Here is a 21,433-nt window from a genome sequence, read left to right on the forward strand (position 1 = left end):
AATAAAATGTCATTTATTGCTTATTAAGCTTGTATAGTATTTATGTATATTATGTAAGGTATGTTTAAAAAATTAAATATGTCATGTCTTAGTGATTATACAAATATTGTTTGAATTATTGAAACGTGCGTGTCTTTGATGCGAAAAATTGAACTGAAAAGGTAATTATTTTTTTTTCGTGGTAACCATAACGACCTTTTACGACCGATTTATAATTATTTGTAAAACTATGCACTTTGAAGTTCAAAGAATAAACAGATTGTTTTATTAATATGATGTTGGTATACATCATCTGTTCATACTACATCAGAGAAAAAATATGAACTGAAATGTGAATACTGCAGACAAATTGTCTGATGTCTATTTCTCCCTATAGAACGTCAAAGATTTTATTTATGAATGAGATATTAATGTGTTATACGAAAAAAAATAAAAAATAAAAAATACATTTTTGATAGGATACACTGTATATTATATACCAAATAAAATACACGGTGACAAATATTTCATGATACATCAAGAGTATAGAAAATTACAATTCAGGCTAGCGCGTCAGAATTCACAAGGAAGTACAGAAAAAAATATGAAGACAAACCATCCACATATAGTATATAATTCTTAGAATTGCCATTTTTTCAACTACTGTGATCCATCATCGTCTCGCCAAATAATTGTATTCAAAACTAAAATCTCTATGAATCATGGTATCCATGCTATCAAATATCTAATATGTACGATGAATAAAATACCGTACCTAACACAGTAATTTATTCACCAATACGACTGCACATCATATTACAATTAGGATAATACGTTTGAATTTATTTATTTATTTAATTTATGAATATGAAAGTGTTTACTACTTAAGGATGACAACAAACTTAAAGTTAAATTTTCATCAGTTTTGAAAAAGCAATGTTGAGTAAGCTAGTTTTAAAATATTCGTTTGATATTTACTATTCACGTGCTACTATATTGTTGTTTGAATTTATTTTGTTAATACTTACGGTCTCAGAATAAAATAACAAATTATCGTATAAAAATCAATACAAAGCATCAATTATGTAATCTTTAGCTTTAGATTAACACATTTAAAACGACAGACGACAGTTATATAAAACAATATAACATTTATAATTTAAATTATCAATTGAATATTTAGTATAAATAATAAAGTAATACTTTTCCATATCAAAAATAACTATAAAATATAAATTATTGTTGGTTACCGTATACCTATATTATTATCTAAAAATTTCATTATCATGGTCTTTAAATTTTGAGGGACTTAAATCTCGACGATAGACGAATGTCATGGATCAGATTTCGATATGATAATGGAATCTTGAGCGATTGACGACGCTTGAAACGCGAATGAAAATAAGACATTTTTTGGATAACTGGACTCGAGGATAACCGCGAATACGGTCGAACTGATGAGAAACTACGACGGCAACGGGAACACTATATAATAATAATAATTATTATTGTTGTGATATCGTAATATCAACGCAAGTGAAACTGTCGAGTTAACGTCTTTGACGGTAGTAATAATAATTACTATAGCTATCGTACTTGCGCTTACCGGTCGACACCGTATCGGATGAATTCAATTACCTTAGAGTATATCATGATACATGTATTACATATTATGTTACACGAGGTCTGCTACTGCCGTAAGACGCTTAATATCATATTATACTCATGGCGACGTATCATCTGTGACGTCTGACCCGGCTAGCTGTGGTGAGCCTGCAGGCATGGCCACAGACTTAACGGAGTCATCTTCTTCGCGGCGGGGGCTACCAACCTTATGGTCATACTAATATAATATAAATTATAATGTACGGTCGTTGATACAAGTGGATTGTGGTGGTGAATGGTGATGTAAAATATTCTGACGTCACACACCGTGTTTCTATATCGAATTTCACCAGCAGTGCCTTATTAAATACTCGGTGAGATGACAAAAAACGAAATGTTCAGTATTACCGGCACAAAAAAAAAAAGTTATTTTTATGGTTTAATATCGTAAAAAATATTCAACAATAAATATTTGACGGTGTCTTCTGCAAAATCCGCGTGAAAATGAAACCCGGTACTGGTTAATATATCCAAGTAAATTCAGGTACCCGCTGACCAGTTTTCAGATATCAAATAATGACAAAACTGTGGTACAACGAATAACTCACTAAAAAGTACACGATTTTGACAATTTCCTTTTTTGGCTATTCCATCATGCATAGTTATTTATTATGTAATGTAAATATGTAATGGCGCCATTTTTTGCAAAGACACTGTGCAATATAATATATGGCCGTTACGGTGATACCGTTGACGGAGGTACACCGTCGGTAACACGTGTGAAATATCTCAATAATACATAAATACGGTAATATAATAAATAATTAGCTGGCATAAAATGGTAGTAAAGTATAAAATGTGTCGACTAAATTAAAGTGTAATCGATTGAACATATTATGTATTATCACGTTTCATCATTCTGTCATATAACTTAATCGCTTGTCTAGATTCTGCTTATGACATTTGTTTTTGTTTTTTTTTTTTTTTAGTGGTGGTTGGGTTTTCTTTTAGGTATTTATCGTGTTATTATATTTTGGCTACCTTCTGATATAGACCTTGTTCGTTTTTGATCGCAAATTTATTATTAATAATTTACGAAGTCAAGTTTTAAGAAAACCTTGTCTTACAACATAAAATATGTTTCCCGTAGTTATATTTTCTCTTTGCCACGTAATGGCCTTGCCACCCACGTGACACGTGCCCTTAAAATAATCAAATATATGAGTTTTGTAGATCTCGTAGATTTTCCTCGATTTTCACTAATTTAAACAAATACTTAAATTTATAATATGATAAATTACCAACAATATGATTTTATATTTTTAAATTATTATTTTATCGTATTATTTCCCGAGGAAATCGTAGCATTTAATTTGTGTCTTACCCTAGTACGAACTTCATATAAAATGTATATTTAATCGATTTTAGAAGCAATTCTTCCATAGAAATAAAAATAAATATTACATGAAAATCATATTTTTATTATTAAGTACAATTCTGGTGCTGAGAACCATGACGTAAAACTATTGTATGCGTTAATATTAGTGATAAAGTAAATAAAGCTGTATGCAATAATATAATTGTTTATATGATTTTTTGATTTTTTGAAAGCGAACTTATTATGATAATAAAAAACAGTTTGGCAATCACCCAGATTATAATATTTCCAGGTAATCATTGTATTAGCTAACGTGTAGCATATGAACAAAGTAAAATTATATCGATAGGTATATTGTATATTTATAATAGTATATTGTTATAATAACCCATTATAAATATACCAGAAATTGAAGCTAGAAATGTGGGTATTGAGAATGTCTTAAAATGAGAATAAAATAATAGGTACCTAGCCGTTAAACATACTACAAAATATAGTGTTCGTGTTGTTACGTAGAATACAAACTACTGAAGGACTAAATGTAAATTGTAAAATTCAACCAAGTGAAGTATAAGAGCATTGTATTTGAGAATCATATTATACAAGTAGCATTTTGTTGTGTAAAGTTGTAATTGTATAATAAGCAATAAGGATAAAACAAAAGGAGAAATATAAACCAAATAATGTTCAAAGTAGATTATATAACATTACATCAATGTGATTGCGGTATATTATAATGTATATTTTTTGGAAATAACGTTGTCGATAAAGTCACAATTAAATATATTCGTGATATTTTTATTGAAAAAATGTTAATAGTTTGATCAAAAATGTTCAGATTTTTGGAAGATAATTAGACTAGATGAATTTCAACTAATATATATTTTTATACTATCGTAAAAAAATATGTTCATTACAGAGTAAATTGTAAAATATGGTCAAATATAGTATAGATAGTCTAATATAAGCATTAAAAATAGTATAAAAATATAAATGGCGGGTGTTTGGTAAACACATGGATGGACACGGGTTGGATTTATTGATCATTTAGCGTTCGATACACCCTACCCCACGTTTTCACGTGAACTTAGTGAAGTATAGTCAATTATAGTTGTTTAAATAAAGCGGGTTTTCTTATATTTTTACTTTTAAATTAGAATATAGTTCAAACTGAATAAACGTATATACAACCAAATAAACTGTTACAATAGTCAATAATATTAATTTTCATTATCCAAGTCCATAAAAACATCTAAGAATTATTTGGAAAAAATCTCAGTTTTTCCCTGTAAATTTCGACACATTCTATTAAAACTTATATTTTAACCTTGAGTCTTTGAGTAAATTTAAAGTTTTAAATTCTAATTTTATTTCTATTTTCCCCATATCTATAGCTAAAATAAAAACGCACACAGAATATTATGAATTATTATCGTGGATATTTATAGGTATATTGAAAATTTTTATTATTTTAAACAATTAATTTACATGAAAAATGTAATACATTTTTTTGAATTACTATAATGAATTTACCTCATAATCATAAACTATTTAATATGATTCAAACGAGGTTTCACATGCTAATTTTAAGAGTTAGTTTAATTAACATTTAATTTGATTTGACTTGTATAAGTGTATAATAATTTTAATTATAAACATAACTTAACCGCAAATACTTACATAAAAATCATTCATATTACTTACAAACAGTATTCGATTTTTTTTATATATAAATATAGAATCTAAATTAATTATAACTAATAATAAATAATAATTCTTTAAAATTTGTTATATTTCAAATATAATATACTGGATCAAAAACACGAATAAAATATTTATCTAAGTACTTAAAATCTTAGGTTTAGTGCATTATTTTTATTTGAATAATAATAAAATTATTTAATATCACAAATATAAATCCTATGTTTGTAAATTGTAAATAGGCTGTATTAATCGTTATACATTTTTCTTATACATATTATTGAATATTAATTGTATTTTATTTTGTAATATTGTATTGATTGATTTCATTTATTTTTTTACATTACATCAAAATTCATTACAATAAATAACTATTCAAATTAGGCTAAATAAATTATTAAAATTTGAAAATTGGAATTAAAATTACATTTTATTTATGTAAAAATATAACTTTTATCTTAATATAATGGTGTTATATATATTTGAAATTCCTCAATGAACACACATATACATATATTGTGAAGAATAATATATTATTAATGAAGGTAGAAACGACATGTAATTTACATAGTGATTATAAAAATAATTAAAATTTGTTTTAGTAGATGTACGTTGTACACGGGGATGTAAATTTTAATATAAGCTAAGACTCTTATAAGGTTTGTTCTATTAAGATTTACACTTTTATTACATCATAAACATATTGTTTTATAATTTTTGAAACCTTAGTAGTTATAATACATATTGATGTTAAATGCGTCGTAGTGTAGTTTCTCGATGTATACACATAAGTAATATGTTTACAAGATTTTCGAATTGTGTGTGTGGTAAAATTTATGAAGATTACTGGCGTTGAGTTATTATGTATCTCAGTACTTTTGTCACACAATATTTGGAAGACGTAAAACAAATGTATTTTAAACACAAATTTGTTGTATACGTATGTTTATATGATGCTTTTAAATAAGTTATTTTTTATTTTTTTCTATTAAAACAAGTTGTTAGTACAAAAAGTAATTTAAATTAATGTATAATATGCTAAAACTAAACTTGTTAAAATAATGAAATAGAATAAATTTCCATGTTATTATTAATAAAATTTGTAATGAAATACTATTCTCATAATGCATATAGAATATAGATGCATATATAATATGTAATAAAATACAGTGTAAGGTTTACATATATAGTTAAATATCCATATTTGATTCTCAATAAGCATCAAAAATCACGATTTATGTAGTATATATTATAAAATATTTTAGGTATTCGTGCAGTTTCAGGCTTTTAAAATGTCCAGTTAATTTAAAATTTGTTAGTATAATTAACTCGAGTGAATAATAATCGTTGTATTTTTACTGAACACTTTAAAATCAATGGTCATATTGGTGATGAAACTTTTAAATATATTAAATATATATTATACCAATAATTATTCACCATATTAAAACCTTATTTAAGTAATAATTGCGTGTTATTAAAATTGAAATTTAAGAATTGAGTGTTTAAACATATAGGTACATTAATAGATATAAATTAATTAAAATACAAGATGGATAATACAAAAAAAAACTAAAGCGTTTTAAATTTGAAATTAAAATATTGATTTAACAGTGATTTATGTTTATTTTTATATACGTATATGTTTTGGAAAATATTTTTATTTTTATCTTTTTAGGGGTGGGGGTGGTATAAGAGGAGGTATAATAGACGTGCTCTGAAAGATTCATGTGCAGCCAAAGCATTGATCGGAAATTGAACGTAGATTGAATTTTGATACGTACTAATTTTAAAATCTATTGTAGTGTTGTTTAACTATAGAAAACAGCAACAAATAACAAAAAAATGTAGGTACAGTTAAAATTTACAGCAAATTTAAAACACTACTCGGCACTCATAATAGTTTTTTTTTTTTTAATACAATGATTAATGACTGAGATTTAGAAAAACTACACACTATCTGAGTGCTTCTATTTAAAACGTAATTTCCGCGAAACTTAATCCTGAACGAAGTGAGCGAAACGGGTCGGGAATAGGCGTATGATTTCCCCACTGAAACAACAAAGCATCGACATGCTGTTTGTTTTTTTTTCGTTCTCTTTTGTTTACGCTGAATATGGTAGTGAAATACTTTTTTTATAATATAAACTTATTTAAATCGTTAACCCTTCAAAACGTAATCTGGGTAAAAAAACACACTGCGTCACACCGAATGTCCAGCTGAACCACCGACCGTCTCGATCAGTTAACCTCAGAGCTTTTGCAGCCACGCTCCGAACGAAAATAAAACCAAGTGCGTGCCCGGGGGAGGCCCCCCCCCATTCGCAGTACATAACATAATGCTCTTCTACTGTGATTCTACTCTATTTTACTGTTAAAAAGTTAATGCTTCGGCGTGAAGCTATACTGTTACCTCGGTTATATATCGATTTTAATGAGACTCAATTAGAGCGTATATAATTACATCGCGTGGGGGCTGCCCGTGTGTAGTGTTAGAAAATTAAAAAGGATGAGCGTGGTCGTGCTCAGTTTAAGCTGCTGTAAGTCAATTGTAAAAATAAAAACCAATACCTATCGTCGTCGATAAAGAGTATAATATGGTCATTCAGGCTTTACGGCACTCAAGAATATAAAGCCCCGTAACAAATGTGTATAGGTACCTATGGTAACGAGACTTAGCCATATGTATTTAATATCTACATATACGAATAATTATTTTTTTTCCCCATTTATCTACCTAAACGTATTTTTTGGTTTTTTTTTTTATAGCAAAATAGTGCAGTACATGTAACGAATAGCTGAAAAAATAATAAATACATAATAATAGTAAATAAATTATACCAATTGTGTTTAAGATATATTATAAGTATGTAATTATATATATTAAATTGTTATGAAATATAAATAACTTAAGATAAATAATATAAGAATTTAAGAAAGCCACTACATAGGTTTTAAAGTATTAAGTTAAAAAATATTTTAAGTCCAAAATCGTTTACTAAAAACGGAATAATTAAGTTAAAATACATTACGTGATGCTTATAATTTATGCGATTTTCATAAAATATAGATTATTTAAATAAAATTTCCAATCATACTACAAGCAACGTGCTTGATTTATTTTGGTATATTTCTTTCTACATTTTGAGTGCTTTGACTACCTACTCAAAAAACGATTTGCGCATATGATAAAAAAGAGCACATTATATTACTATATTACCTTGTTTATGTTGGAATATAAAATATTTGTAGTGAAGAATATCGAAAAATATATTACCCATATAGCCATTTGAAATTAACTTTGTAAGAATTTAATAATCATACCATGTAATTATATTACCTTGTGAATAAAATATATCTAATACAATTTAGATTTGCAATAGAGATTTTCTAATATAATGTGTTCACGTGTTTGAAACGGAAATATTATTCCGTGATAAAAATAATTACAAGCAAATTTGTACAAAATAAATTAATGATTAAGATTAAGAATTATTTTTATGAACACAAAACCATATAAGTACTGCAATAATTTCATTTCATATTAAATAAATTCGTTGAGATACAAAATGCACATATGTACTTGTCTAAAATATTTGAAATATATTATTAAAATATGCATGATATACCATACTTAAAAATATCGGGACTATAAAATTATTATTAACTGCATTATTCATTTTATACAAACATATACATAATGATTAACGTTTTTCAATGTTTCTATAAAGTGACTCTGACCTGAAGCGCAATATACGTATACGTATATATATAATATATAAAATATGAATACATAATAAGTAGTTTTAGGAAAATACTAATGATTAAAACTATTCAAGTCTTATGAAAATTTAGTAAAAGCTTTCAGTTTTGTTTGAAATGTATAATAAAATGGTAAAAGAATATATTTGTATAATGCGTGTTATGTTACGTATATATTATAGCGAGTAATACTTTTTTGATATTTTAATCATTACAATACTTTATAACTCTTTGCTGCTATATGTGTATGAGGCTTGTTTTAAAAGTTGTTCTTGTGTGTAACGTCGTATATTATTTTTTGAAGCTCTACGTTCTTATTTAGAGCCTAGAATCAACCCTGCTTTAACTTTAATCATAAACATAAACATAATATTAAATATAATTAATACACTATACATCATTACTTCTTCAGTTACATAAATATTTTTACACGATATATTAGGATACTCTTTAACATCCTTTAAGGATACATAAAGCAAGGAAAAAATGTTTAAAAATGCAAAAATAATTATACATTGTAGAGTAGACATTTTTAGTGAGCATAAAAGTTTAAGGATTCCGTAAGTTGTTTGTTTTATTAATTTCTACAACAGTTAAATTTTTACACTGACAGTTTAACAACTAAAACAAGAAATATAATACAAAATATATAATAACATTTTTTTTTAAATCTATAGTTTTAAATTAACCAGGAAACTCGTTGAGTATATTATATTTTAGTATATATTTATGGCTGAAAAGTGATAAAAACAAATTGTATGTCTTGTACAAGCATTCGTTGTCAACGAATGTATATAATTGTTCCTGAAATTAAATTAGTGCCTGCAGTTGTAGGTAACTATATAGTTTATATTTATAATGTATAAGAATATACACGGTGGCAATTTTAAGCCATATACATTTTGATTTATGTATAACTTGTTTTGTAACTATATGCCACAACAATATTGTGGTGTATATATTATAAGTCAGTGAGCTTTATATGTTACTTAATACCAGATAGTATAATAGTTAAATATTGTAATTATAATAATAATTTTACTTTAGTTTACTAGAAAAACGTTAGAATATTGTAATAAAAATATAAATAAAAATAAAATATAAAATTTCAGAAAACCAACAACTAGAACCGTAACAGTAATGAACATACCTCGAATATGAATATGGAAAAACTATTAACGACGAAAAATTAAAAAAAAAAAATAGATAGAATTTCTTTGAATCGTTTTCAATAACATCATATTATTTTTATTGACTAATCATTGTAAAACGGCTAAATTGTGTACAATAATATTATTATTGTCGTCCCGGGAGTAGATTTTTATAAATTGTTTTTCGCTTTTTTGACCTCGCCCGGACGAAGGTCGTCGTCGTTGTCGGCGACGCGACGCGTTCGTATTTCGTAAACAAGGGACGCCGTGCGTCGCTTAGTCGTTTACGATATTATCATTCGCGGTCGGCGCACGTTTCAGAACGTCAATACCACTGTCCATCCACAATTTAACGTCATCTGTTATGGGGTTTTCAACCGAAACGGTATAGTTAACCATCGTGTTCGGAGAACGAATAGTATAGAGCGAGTTTTACATGTGGGTTGCCACCACGCAGTACACGTCGTGCATAAAATATTAAATAATGTACTCGTACATCTTACTATATATATTTAATGCTAATTATTTTATTACCATCGTTTATTATTTTTATTTTTTTTACAAAAAAATTGTTATTTGTTTTCGTTGAGGTCACTCGGTGACCAATGGACCATGCATGTAACGCTCCCTGGGTTATATGGCCTGTATTCTGACACTGTGCCCTGTGATAACTAATAGCGCGCTTGGGATCTGTAGTAAAATAACGGTCTGCGTCGACACAGTGGTAACAAATCAAACCGTTTTTCAGGCGAAAATAGAATAAAAAATTCGGAAGGGACGTGGTGGACATGTATTTGGGAACACTACGGTTTGCAACCTCTCGGTGCTTTAACCAAAGTTTAACCGCTAAATTCGAGAAATTCATAGTGGAGCTCGATTTATGATTATTTTTTAAACAGTTGGAATAATCGTAATAGGATAATCACTATGAGTATATACTATATAAATATAATATTATTTAAATCTATCATGTACGATTTTTGTTAATTTAATAGAAATACATTTTAAACATATTTTATTTTTTTATTTCTACCTTTGTACTTAATTTAATAAAACGCCAGTATCCAACATAGTGTATAAACAGATAGTATTATTTTTAAATGAATTCAATTCCTGTATAATTAAATTATTAGAATAAATATTTCTTTTACAAAATATGTGGAATCATGCATATGTGCGGTACGAGCTCTTTAGGCCTTTTAGCCTCATTATTATATAGACGTGTCCTCGGACGTATGGAAAACACGTTAGAGTACCCGTTAAATTTTCTATCCCGGTAGGATTATAATGGAAAAAAAAAATTATGGAATGAAACAAACTCGCTGCAGTTTATATTATAATATTATGCTGCAGCAATAATGAGCGCGGAACGACGTCATCAACTATACCCGATATAATATTATAATTGTAATTATGTATAGTTGCTATTATATACACCGTAATAATTATACATAATAAGCATATGTGCTACAGGAGACAACGTCGTCTGGAAAGAATCCGATAATTTCGTCGTCTGCGCGGCCTCTGAGAACGTCGGTGAAATCCGGTCGAAACCGTCTACCACCGCTATAATAACACTGACGCCACTACCCCTCAGCCGGTCTCATATCGACGTTATTATAATTTATAGACGCCTCTCGTCCGTACTCGCGCGTTCACTACGTGTTTTTATATTCGACTTGCGTCATCGCGGTCGCGCTACAGGTTCACAGCTCCACCACTCCCGTAGTCGATGCGGATTTCTAAAACGATTGTTACAGACTCTCACGGCGCTCTTATACTGCTCGAGCGTGACGTGTTGCGTACGCTTAGATTTGTTATTATTGAATATTATTATTATTATTATTATTTTAATCGTAATGGGTCTAGTTCGACGAATTATTTTACGATACCGCGAACGCGGCCACGGGGATTAATGTCAAACCGCTAGCTAGTCGTAGCGGGCCGAAGATAAGGGATAATCCTCTGACCGCTATATATCATATTATTATATTATGTATTATACCTACGCGTAATCCGACACTCTACCGAATTGTCGGAATAAATTATAACCAAAAATAATATTATATTATTATATATTATGATGTACACCGGAACCGCGCGTACACGACGTGCAACAGCGCGCGTTCCCGGTAGTATCCACTACCGGTAGCCACCGTCGAGCTTCTTCGTGCGAGTTCACGTTCGACGACCCCATTCTTATATTATGTATATACATCATACACGTACAGTTGTTCTACTCGTATGTGTGTGTTTTAATATTATATTCATTATTATTATTATTATTATTATAATCGCGCGCCCGATGTTTATTTTCACGGTCCGCTGACGACTGACTGCAGGCTGTGCGTTTTTCGATCTATTATAACCGATTTCCTTGCGTGTGATATTATTCTGAAGTTAATTCTGACCGAAGCCGCAGTTGACCGAAAATTCCGTATAAAACGCGCAGAAATACCGCCAATCGGTCATCGCTGTGTTATCGCCACGATTAGGTTTACGATTCGATGATAAAATATCTTGAAAAGTATATGCATAACAGTAAATTGTGTGTTATCCTTGTATAATATAAACATATCTAATACATTTACCATCTTCAATTGTTTAAACACGTTTAATTAAAATATGCATAATTTTTTAAACGTTGCTTAAATTTAAAAAATAACTATTTTTTATTTTTTTTTTTAATAAACATTGTAAATGGTGTATGGTTAAGTGCAGTGTCATCATGCCTCATCACGTTGGGCACTTAAAAAGATAATATAAGGGTTGTCACACGATATTAAACTATGTTGGAAATAATATTAAATATGCAGCATAAAAATCGATATTATTTTTAACTTTTCCCATTTATCACAACAAAGAGTATAACACTACCTGTCGAAAAAGGTTTTCGTAGCCTACTTCCTACATAAATAAAAACAAATCTACTCGTCTACTCGTAGTAAAATTCAAAGCATAATATATTGATTACTTACTTAGCGCGTGTAATGAATATACGTTGATAATACTGTGCACTTTTATTGATATTGATTTTTTCAAAAGGGCTTAAGGGAATGGACCGATTTGTCATGACGTATCTACTTGCTGAACCGGTTGAAAAAACGTAATTACCTATTTAAAGTAATAATCGAAATGATGTTCTTAGGGAAGACGAAGAAGATGAAAAGGAAAAAAACGACGAAGAAAAATTAAATGTGAACGACATTTTGGAATGGTTCCCAAGGTCAGTGTCCTCGGACAGCATCGTAGAGTCCACGTATTGTGTGGACTTGGTGAGAAGGTTACCGTCTCCATTGTCCATAAAGGTGAAAGGACGTTTCTGCCCCGGTAAGTGCTTTGTGTTATATTATATTTTAAGTTTTTTTTTCTCGAGACTAGTTCCTCCCCATTGTCCACGTAGTTCTCATCACGGTCCCTTTGACCAATTGATTATAATTTTCATTCCTACAGCTAGTGCCTAACGAGCCACTAAAGTGGTTTTGAACATATCTTTAATAATAACACAAGTACACAACACTTCTATCTTACTTTGAAAAATATTCTCTTACAAAAAAACACAATTGACACAAGTTTAAAAGGCTTATAAATTTAGTTGGTACTATTAATTTGATTTAAAAATTTAACACAAACAAAATATGAATTATTTTATAACATTCCGTATGATGACGAAAACGATACGGCCTATTAATTATTATAAATAAAATAGTTTACATTTTAAGTTAAATATGTGCAATAAGATATAGACGAATAGACAATACAATAATATACTATATAATAATATTAAGAACACTATCGTCAAATAAGAAATAATAAAATTGCTCTCGAATACGAAAAGAATAAAATAACATACATTAAAAATGCTATTGGTACATCCACATAGTGACGATATCACGCTCTTATAGATATTATTTTCAAATTTTAGGTAGGTACTTTATGAAATAACTCGTGTATTTCATTTATCTGACATATTATATAATGTTTTTAAACAATACGTTTCAATGAATTCCCTGTGGAATTTTAGTTTACTGAATCATATTGTGGACTTAGATCCTTTAATATATTACCCTATACCAGCTCAATGTTAGCAATGGCTAAACACTTGACCTTTATTGAGTGTTATGCAATCGTTAACTCTAAAAAAATAAAACCCAACCAACAAAATTATATGTTTCCTGGTTATTTCATGTTTTTTTTTTTGTTATGTCAATAATGTCTCAATGTCACATATAGGAGTTGACAGGTATTTTTAACATCGTTTTAATATGGTAGTTAAAGATATACAATAAAACAATTTTTAACGAATATTTACTAGGTATGCATATTTTTTTTTTAAACAAAATGTAATTAATTCTCTAAACGGTTAATCATGTTATGAATGTTTTTGGTTCAAAACAATTGAAGGTTGTAAAATATGTTTTAAATTGGAGATTCTCATAATTATTATGTACCTATATATTCGTAATAAATACTTAGGTACCTATAGATTAATAAGCACTTCAGTTCTGTTTAATAAAACTTATATATTAAGTACCTACTTAATGTATATATACACATATACATTGTGCGTGAAGCATTTACCATATGAATAATCGGTGTTTAGAAACATGAACAATTTAAGGCTAAAAGATAAGTAACACAATTTTCATTCTCGTTGTTGTATTCAGTTCGTTAGTTAATTTCCGTTCAAAACTTTATACTAAAAGTTTAACGAAAGTTGAAAGAAAAATTAACTCACGGAAAATACCAAACATTCATCAAAATGAAAACTTTTATTATTATTACTTTTTTTTATTACTACATCTCTTTGTACATTCATCATACTACGTTAAACACGGAATGATACTTCCACTAGATTTATATTGCATATTACTTATAAATTATAATGTACCATAACATTTTCGTCAATATTGCAAAGTTAATTGTTACAGTGTCTAAAGACTCTAAAGCTCATTAGTATTTAATAATATAATGTAAGACTAGCAATTTTTTAGATACTTATTCATTGTGTTATTAAATTAAATATATTGTTTATTATTATTGTTATATTATTGACGTTGAGTATGAATTTACAAATATTTGTTTAAAATACCTACACTATTTAAAGTAGGTAGTAGGTACCTACAACTGTAGTCTGTTGATATGTTAGCTGGTGTATGGTTATAATATTGTAAATCGCTTTTTATAATATGCTGGCAATATTTTATTTAAGTTACTTACTCTATTCTTACTCGTTCCTTAAGATATGTTGTATCTATATTATGTTATCCCCATACACGCAATCGCAGTTTGTACACGTGTCCGAGTGTTTGACGTCCGTGTTTTATTATGACGCATTATACAGAAGTTATCCTTCGTCACTGAATGTCAGAATAAATTTAATATTTATACACTATTGTTGTTAATATAAACACGAGAAATAAACAAACATATTTTTGAATATCATGACGAAAATCGAAGACAAACATTTTATTTAGAATCTTCGTAGTAATGAAGAATACGTGAAGACATATTATGTTTGCGATATGAAAATTCGATGTCACAAATATGTTTTTCAATATTTTTTTTTTTTTGCAAACTAGTAAAAATGAAAATTATATATAATGATTAATGATTAACGAGACTACTGCTCGGAAACAAGAAAATACTTAACATGAATAGAATGATTTGAAATACAATAAAAGTTATCAACAGGAGACCTTATAAGATTCAAATTAACAAGTAATTGTCAATTGAACATTGAACATTGTATTATTTTCATATACTAGTAGATAGAAAGAACACCCTTCTTTGGTTTTGCTTTATATATTTTGAAAAAATATGCTAAAGCATTTTATACAAAAGAAAATTAACAAAGTAGGTACTGTTTCACGAAAATTGATTTTTATTTTATCAAATATACTACATAATAACATATATAAGGTAGTATAGTATTTTAGTAGTTATATTTACTATGACAACATACACACCTACCTACTATATGTTTGAGCACGTCTGTATTTGATGTTATTAAATATTTTGCACAAATATATATATATATATATGCATTTAATTTGATTAATAATGTATAAACAATATGTATTTAATTTAGTATGTTTATTTTTTATTATATGACCATCTTCGGGGAATAAAATATTAATAATAACGAATAATGAAAAAAAATAGTTCGTCATACGTGATGAGTGAATCATTATGGTTAAACACTTTAATTATTAAAGTTTAATATATAAAATAAGTAAAATAACTTATTTTATATATATATCATATAAATGGTTATAAGTAATTTACAAATGATTGTGATGAAATGAGACAGTTAATCCAATGTTGATACTCATTTCATTTCAATCGCTGTGAATGAGGTTTACAGGATATCATGTTTACTAGTACGGAAATTTGTTCAAATTGGGCGGCACTTTTCCATTTTGTCAGCAAATTTTAAATTAAATTCCAAACTAAACTTGTTTTAGATTATTAAGTATTTTTTTTTTGTGATTTATTTTTCAAAATGTAATATTTATAATGATTATTTTATTATAATAATAATAATAATATTTGCTTATACAGTTATACTATTTAAATAAAATAATATAGTACATTAATATATATTCGGGGAATAAATGTAATTAATCTACAGCCTATAAAGAGTTTGGTTTTCCTAAATATTGGTCAATATTATTTTAATGCCACCTCCACAAGTGAATGTTCTTATAATGATTTCTAATTTTGTCGTATACGTGGTATAATATACTAAACTAGCAACTAAAACTATTATGTTATTGTGTATAATTTATGAATGAATGATTAAATTAATTTGGAAATCATTTCAATGATTCAGTTGGATAGTTTAATACATTTATAAATAATTGGTTTAAAACAATATTTTAATAAAACTAAAATATTTTACCTAATAATATTATAATAATAAACTTAAATAATATGTATTATTCTATACATTTATATGATCCAGGTATCACTGGTATATATTTTTTTTCAGTCTTATTTAAACCAATTAGAAAAAACGGGAAATGGTAACTTTATTAATTACTATATTATAATACATGTTTACATAGGTTACCGTTAAAATGGATTTAAATTCACTGTTAATTTCGTTTTTAACTGGCAAATAAAATGACTAACTAATATTAAGAAAGTATAAGTATAAGGATTTAAGACCGTTTTAACGTCACCGTGTATACATTATAGCTTTTGTCTTGTTTGTCATTCTTCTACAAATTTGTTTTCTTCTGACGTATGAAATTCATTGGAAACCATTAATCAAGAAATAGGTTAAAAGTTAATTTGAATTGCACATAAATCTTTCAGTTGAGTTGATCGCAAACATTCGTTTAAGATGCTCAGATCGTTCACTCAATTTTTATGTCGATTGATGGGTAATGGGAATAAACCCAACGTATGCTAGGATAACGTTGAATCCCATCAGAAAATTACGTTAGGAATTTATATTTTTATTTAAAATACATCCACGCGCCAAAATATCACGACAATTTAATATAATTTAATCTAATCTGGCATTAAATCCACACTGACAAAACATAATTTATTATATAAATATTAAATATACAGGAAAAAGTTTATTGCATTTACTTTTTCTGATTTATACCTATGTATGTGGGGAAAACAGAATAACATAATATAATACAGATATTTCATTATTAATTTATTTATTCTGTTTTTCTCTAATTTCTGTTAATTGCTAACTATAGTATCTACTGTTTACGCTAATATAGGCAGTGCTGTAAAAATGTAATATTTTGTTAATACATTTTCAACTATGACTACAAAATTTAATTAGTACTATAATATTTATAATCAAAATAATTATACTATACTATATATAGTATACAATATACATGTTATGTAATGTGCTAGTGTGTGTGTGTGTAGGTGTATAAAATATATTATAACAAATAAGTTGTCCATTATCGTGATTTATATTGTGTACCTACTACAACAGTATAGTCTGTATAGATGTTTCTGATGAATGGATATTTTTTTTCTTTATAATGTACGATTTTTAACACATTACATAGCCCGAAAATATGTTATTGTTGATACCTATATGTGGATTAGATAAATCGATTTAACGACACGGGCTTATTTCTAATTCAATAAGCAAATTCAATAAACATTTTTCTCGATTATAGATAAAAAAAAAATGACCGGAGTTTTCGCCATTATCTCCTAGAAAATATTGCTAAATACATCATAGCCTGAAAATAATGAGCATTATTTCCTTGTCAATATCGCGTACGGTCTAATTTTAATGGAAATATTCTAATATGGTTTAATTGACAAGTCATTTACGTTAATTCCTTAATTTATGTCTTTGACAATATCATATACATAAATCTACAGACACCATATAATAGTAGGTAACCTATAACAAGATCGAATTCACAGAATTTCACTATTGTAGATACGTGCTGCATTAGAGCCGCAATTTTGGCGCAGTATAAACACTATAAACATACGTTTCTGCATATAAAATTAATGAGCAGTGCCTTTCAAACATGCCAAAACAATGAGTGCATTACTAAATACTTATAGGGATGCACATTTGATACGTGCAGTGCGATACTAACTATTTCTAATCCGTAGTATAATAAATATACTAACACTGAACTTACAAATTTTTTTTTTTTGAATGATGAGAAATATATTATTAAGCTAAAAATCGTTATTGAAATTCATAAAAGATTCGAAAAATCGTTTTATTAGAATACCTTTTTCAAAAATTTTTTAGGTAGGTACATGAGATAACAATTACGGTTTGTTTTACACGATCAAGAACATTTAGATAATAGTTTATAAAATAACACGATGTGTTAAAAAATTAACTATTGCGTTAATCAGTAGCACGACTTCAGTTATAAATAAATGACTGAGTTAATGTGAGAATTGAGCTCATTAGTATAGTATCTAGCTTCTGGCATGTAGTTTTTATACTCAATATATCAATCCTTGTCTGTAGAGTGTCAAAATTATAATCATACTCTATGATTTATGGAATTTCCAATTAAGTATTTGTTTGTTAGTACAGTTTTTACGTTTATTTGTTTTTAAGTAAAATTAACAGACATTGTTAATATTACAATATTATTAAGATGTGTATAAAATATACCACATTTAAGTAAAAATAACATAATGGGTTTATTCTGGAATAAATTATAATCGTATTATAATATTTTATGTGCTTTATTAAATTAATATTTATTTAACTTTACATTTTAATGATAATATCGAACCAGTTATTCTTAAATTAAATATTTAATATTCTAATAATTGTAATGTATTACCTCTATTTAAACGAATTTATTTATATTCAAATGTAATTATTACTAAGTTGATAGGTAATTGGTTTTTATTTTTTGATAATAACTCTTAATCACGATATATATCTTGAAGATAAGCTGATGAATTTATGTTTGAAATATTTCAAAACATTTGTAATAATAATAATAAAAACAAGTTAAAAAAAACCAGAGCCTCTTATCATAAAATTGAAATAAGCGACATTTGATATAAAAAAAAATTGTTTGAAGTAATGTTTAACCCTGTAGAGACTTTAGAAAGTTACCCGTACTTACGATACCTCATATTTTAATCTACATTTATTTTATATGAAAAGGTATTAAACATATTATAAGATGCTAAATCTCCCAACACGAAAAAACAAATATAATGATATAATAATATGCATTTATCCTTTCATTGTCATCATATGATAATTTAATTAAATGAAGATTTTATAACACTTGGTCTACAGAAACCTCCGTGAGCTTTATAGCTTAACATTATATATAAGCTTCCGATTATAATTGACATGATTGGTTATGGATTTAATCGTATTTTATAACAAAGATTTTAAGTTAATTAAAAAAAAATACTATAATATCATTCAAACCAATTTCTATATATATGGTAATGTTACGTATTGTTTTCATTCAAATTATACGGCTGATAGTATTTGAAGTAGATATCTACATTTCAAATTAAATATTTTATAGTACGTATCTTGTACATTTTTATCAAAACCAATACGTTATATATTAAATAATATATATACTATTATGCTTACGATCACACAACAATATATTTTAACCCGAGGACATATGCTTGATACTTGAAAGCATAAACAACTACGGTGAGAATATAGAAAAGGCAAACTGAGTGAAAATCGAGATTTTGAGAAAGGTTGTAAAGTTGTTGGACATATGTTACAGGTAACCCGGAAAAATAAAATTGATGGAGATGGCGGAAAACCCCTTAGTAGAAAAAAGACCACGAACGGTGATAAAATATTGTAAAAGGAGAGTATTTGTATATTGTGCACATTGTACACGGTACAATATATGCGTATATCTACTTATACATATGTATATACGTGCGCAGTGTATACTATACCCAGTGTAAAGTGAAAAAAAAATGAAAAAGTTTTTTTATACGTTGTATCCATTATTAAGGTTTCCATACTTTGTAAACACATTGTATATAAATCCCGTCGGGAAGAAATAAATTATTTTTTTTTTGCGATTTAGTTATAATACATTAGCGTTTAAATTCGGTTGGCTAATAAATTTAACAACATATAAAGGACATCGTGTCTTCTATGAATTAAAATAATTAATGCAATTATTTGGGCTTCAAACTTATGGTTTGCTAGGAAAATTAATATTTTGTTTAAAGTCATATTTTTATCAAATAAAAATAAGCAAATTAATTTCCTACAATTAATTTTAAATCGTCGATAGGTAATTCTATCATAAAAGTTTCATTTGTTTTATAGTATGTTTACGGTTGTTATAGTGTTTATCATTTACTGTGTTCATGGGGGTAGTCGATGAAATTACTTTTGGTTCTGTTCAAATACTCAAAGGATTAAGACTCGTATGTACTAACCTAAATTTCATTCGAATTATTATTAAAAATGCATATAATATTTATTTTAACGCATTAATATTACTATACTACCATAGTTTCTCGAATAATAATTAAATATATCCTATTATATCAATATTGACCAGCCGTTATGAATTTAATTTTAACTTCGCGCGAAACGAGCAGTTCCTATAATAACATTAAAATAGGTAGTTATTCAAATGGATAACGAAGGTTCAATGATATTTGGAAAATATTTGATGCGCAAGCGTTTTGAATAATATGTGCATCAAAAAAATATATGAATTTTTAGCAGTACAACTATAGGTTGTTCGAGATAGGTGCAACCAACTGGAGAATACTTGACATTCAATTAAAAAATTATAAATGAAGTACCTACCTAGGTAAAAATAACTCATGTGAAATATCAAATTGTAAGATGCAATAAAAAAATGTTTATAATATTATTGTTAAGTATTATCTTAATTTTTGCTGTATATCGATTTTACATACATTATAGCATATTTATGAGATCAATATATTCTAATAAATATTTTGTTTATTAGCTTATACGAAGTTTATACGATTAATTATTTATTTTTAAATTATGTATAACTTTTTATTATTAATCCTAATTATATAGACTTGTATTATACGCACCAACTTTCTTATAAGTTATAAATATTCTTCATAATACTGAAATTTCACGATTTGCCGTTAACATACACATATTGTAACAAATTTAAGACATGCGCTAATGTAAAATACTCGGGTACCTATATATAAAATATAAACATTGAATATTAAAACTTTAATTTATTAATTTTTATCTAAATATTTATGTTTTATAAATCCATATTAAATTAAATTACGAGCAATTCATTTCAAACGATACTTTGTACATTTATTTTTGACATCTTATTTGCACGTTAATAGGAATTATCCTGGCAGAAAAATG

The 21,433-nt window shown here is 27.2% G+C and overlaps 1 protein-coding gene across 5 annotated transcripts in view; it reads left to right on the forward strand.

The window, feature by feature from the left end:
• Window positions 1–21,433, forward strand: part of LOC132921435 (ankyrin-repeat and fibronectin type III domain-containing 1) — a 150,177-nt gene that overhangs the window by 64,087 nt on the left and 64,657 nt on the right. For all 5 annotated transcript variants that reach the window (XM_060984462.1, XM_060984467.1, XM_060984463.1 and 2 more), the window contains one exon: window positions 12,725–12,906. In XM_060984462.1, coding sequence (XP_060840445.1) covers window positions 12,725–12,906 — 182 coding nt within the window. The remainder of the gene's footprint in view (window positions 1–12,724; window positions 12,907–21,433) is intronic.

The sequence above is a fragment of the Rhopalosiphum padi genome, chromosome 2 (assembly GCF_020882245.1).
Source record: "Rhopalosiphum padi isolate XX-2018 chromosome 2, ASM2088224v1, whole genome shotgun sequence".
In the NCBI taxonomy this organism is placed as follows: Eukaryota; Metazoa; Arthropoda; class Insecta; order Hemiptera; family Aphididae; genus Rhopalosiphum; species Rhopalosiphum padi.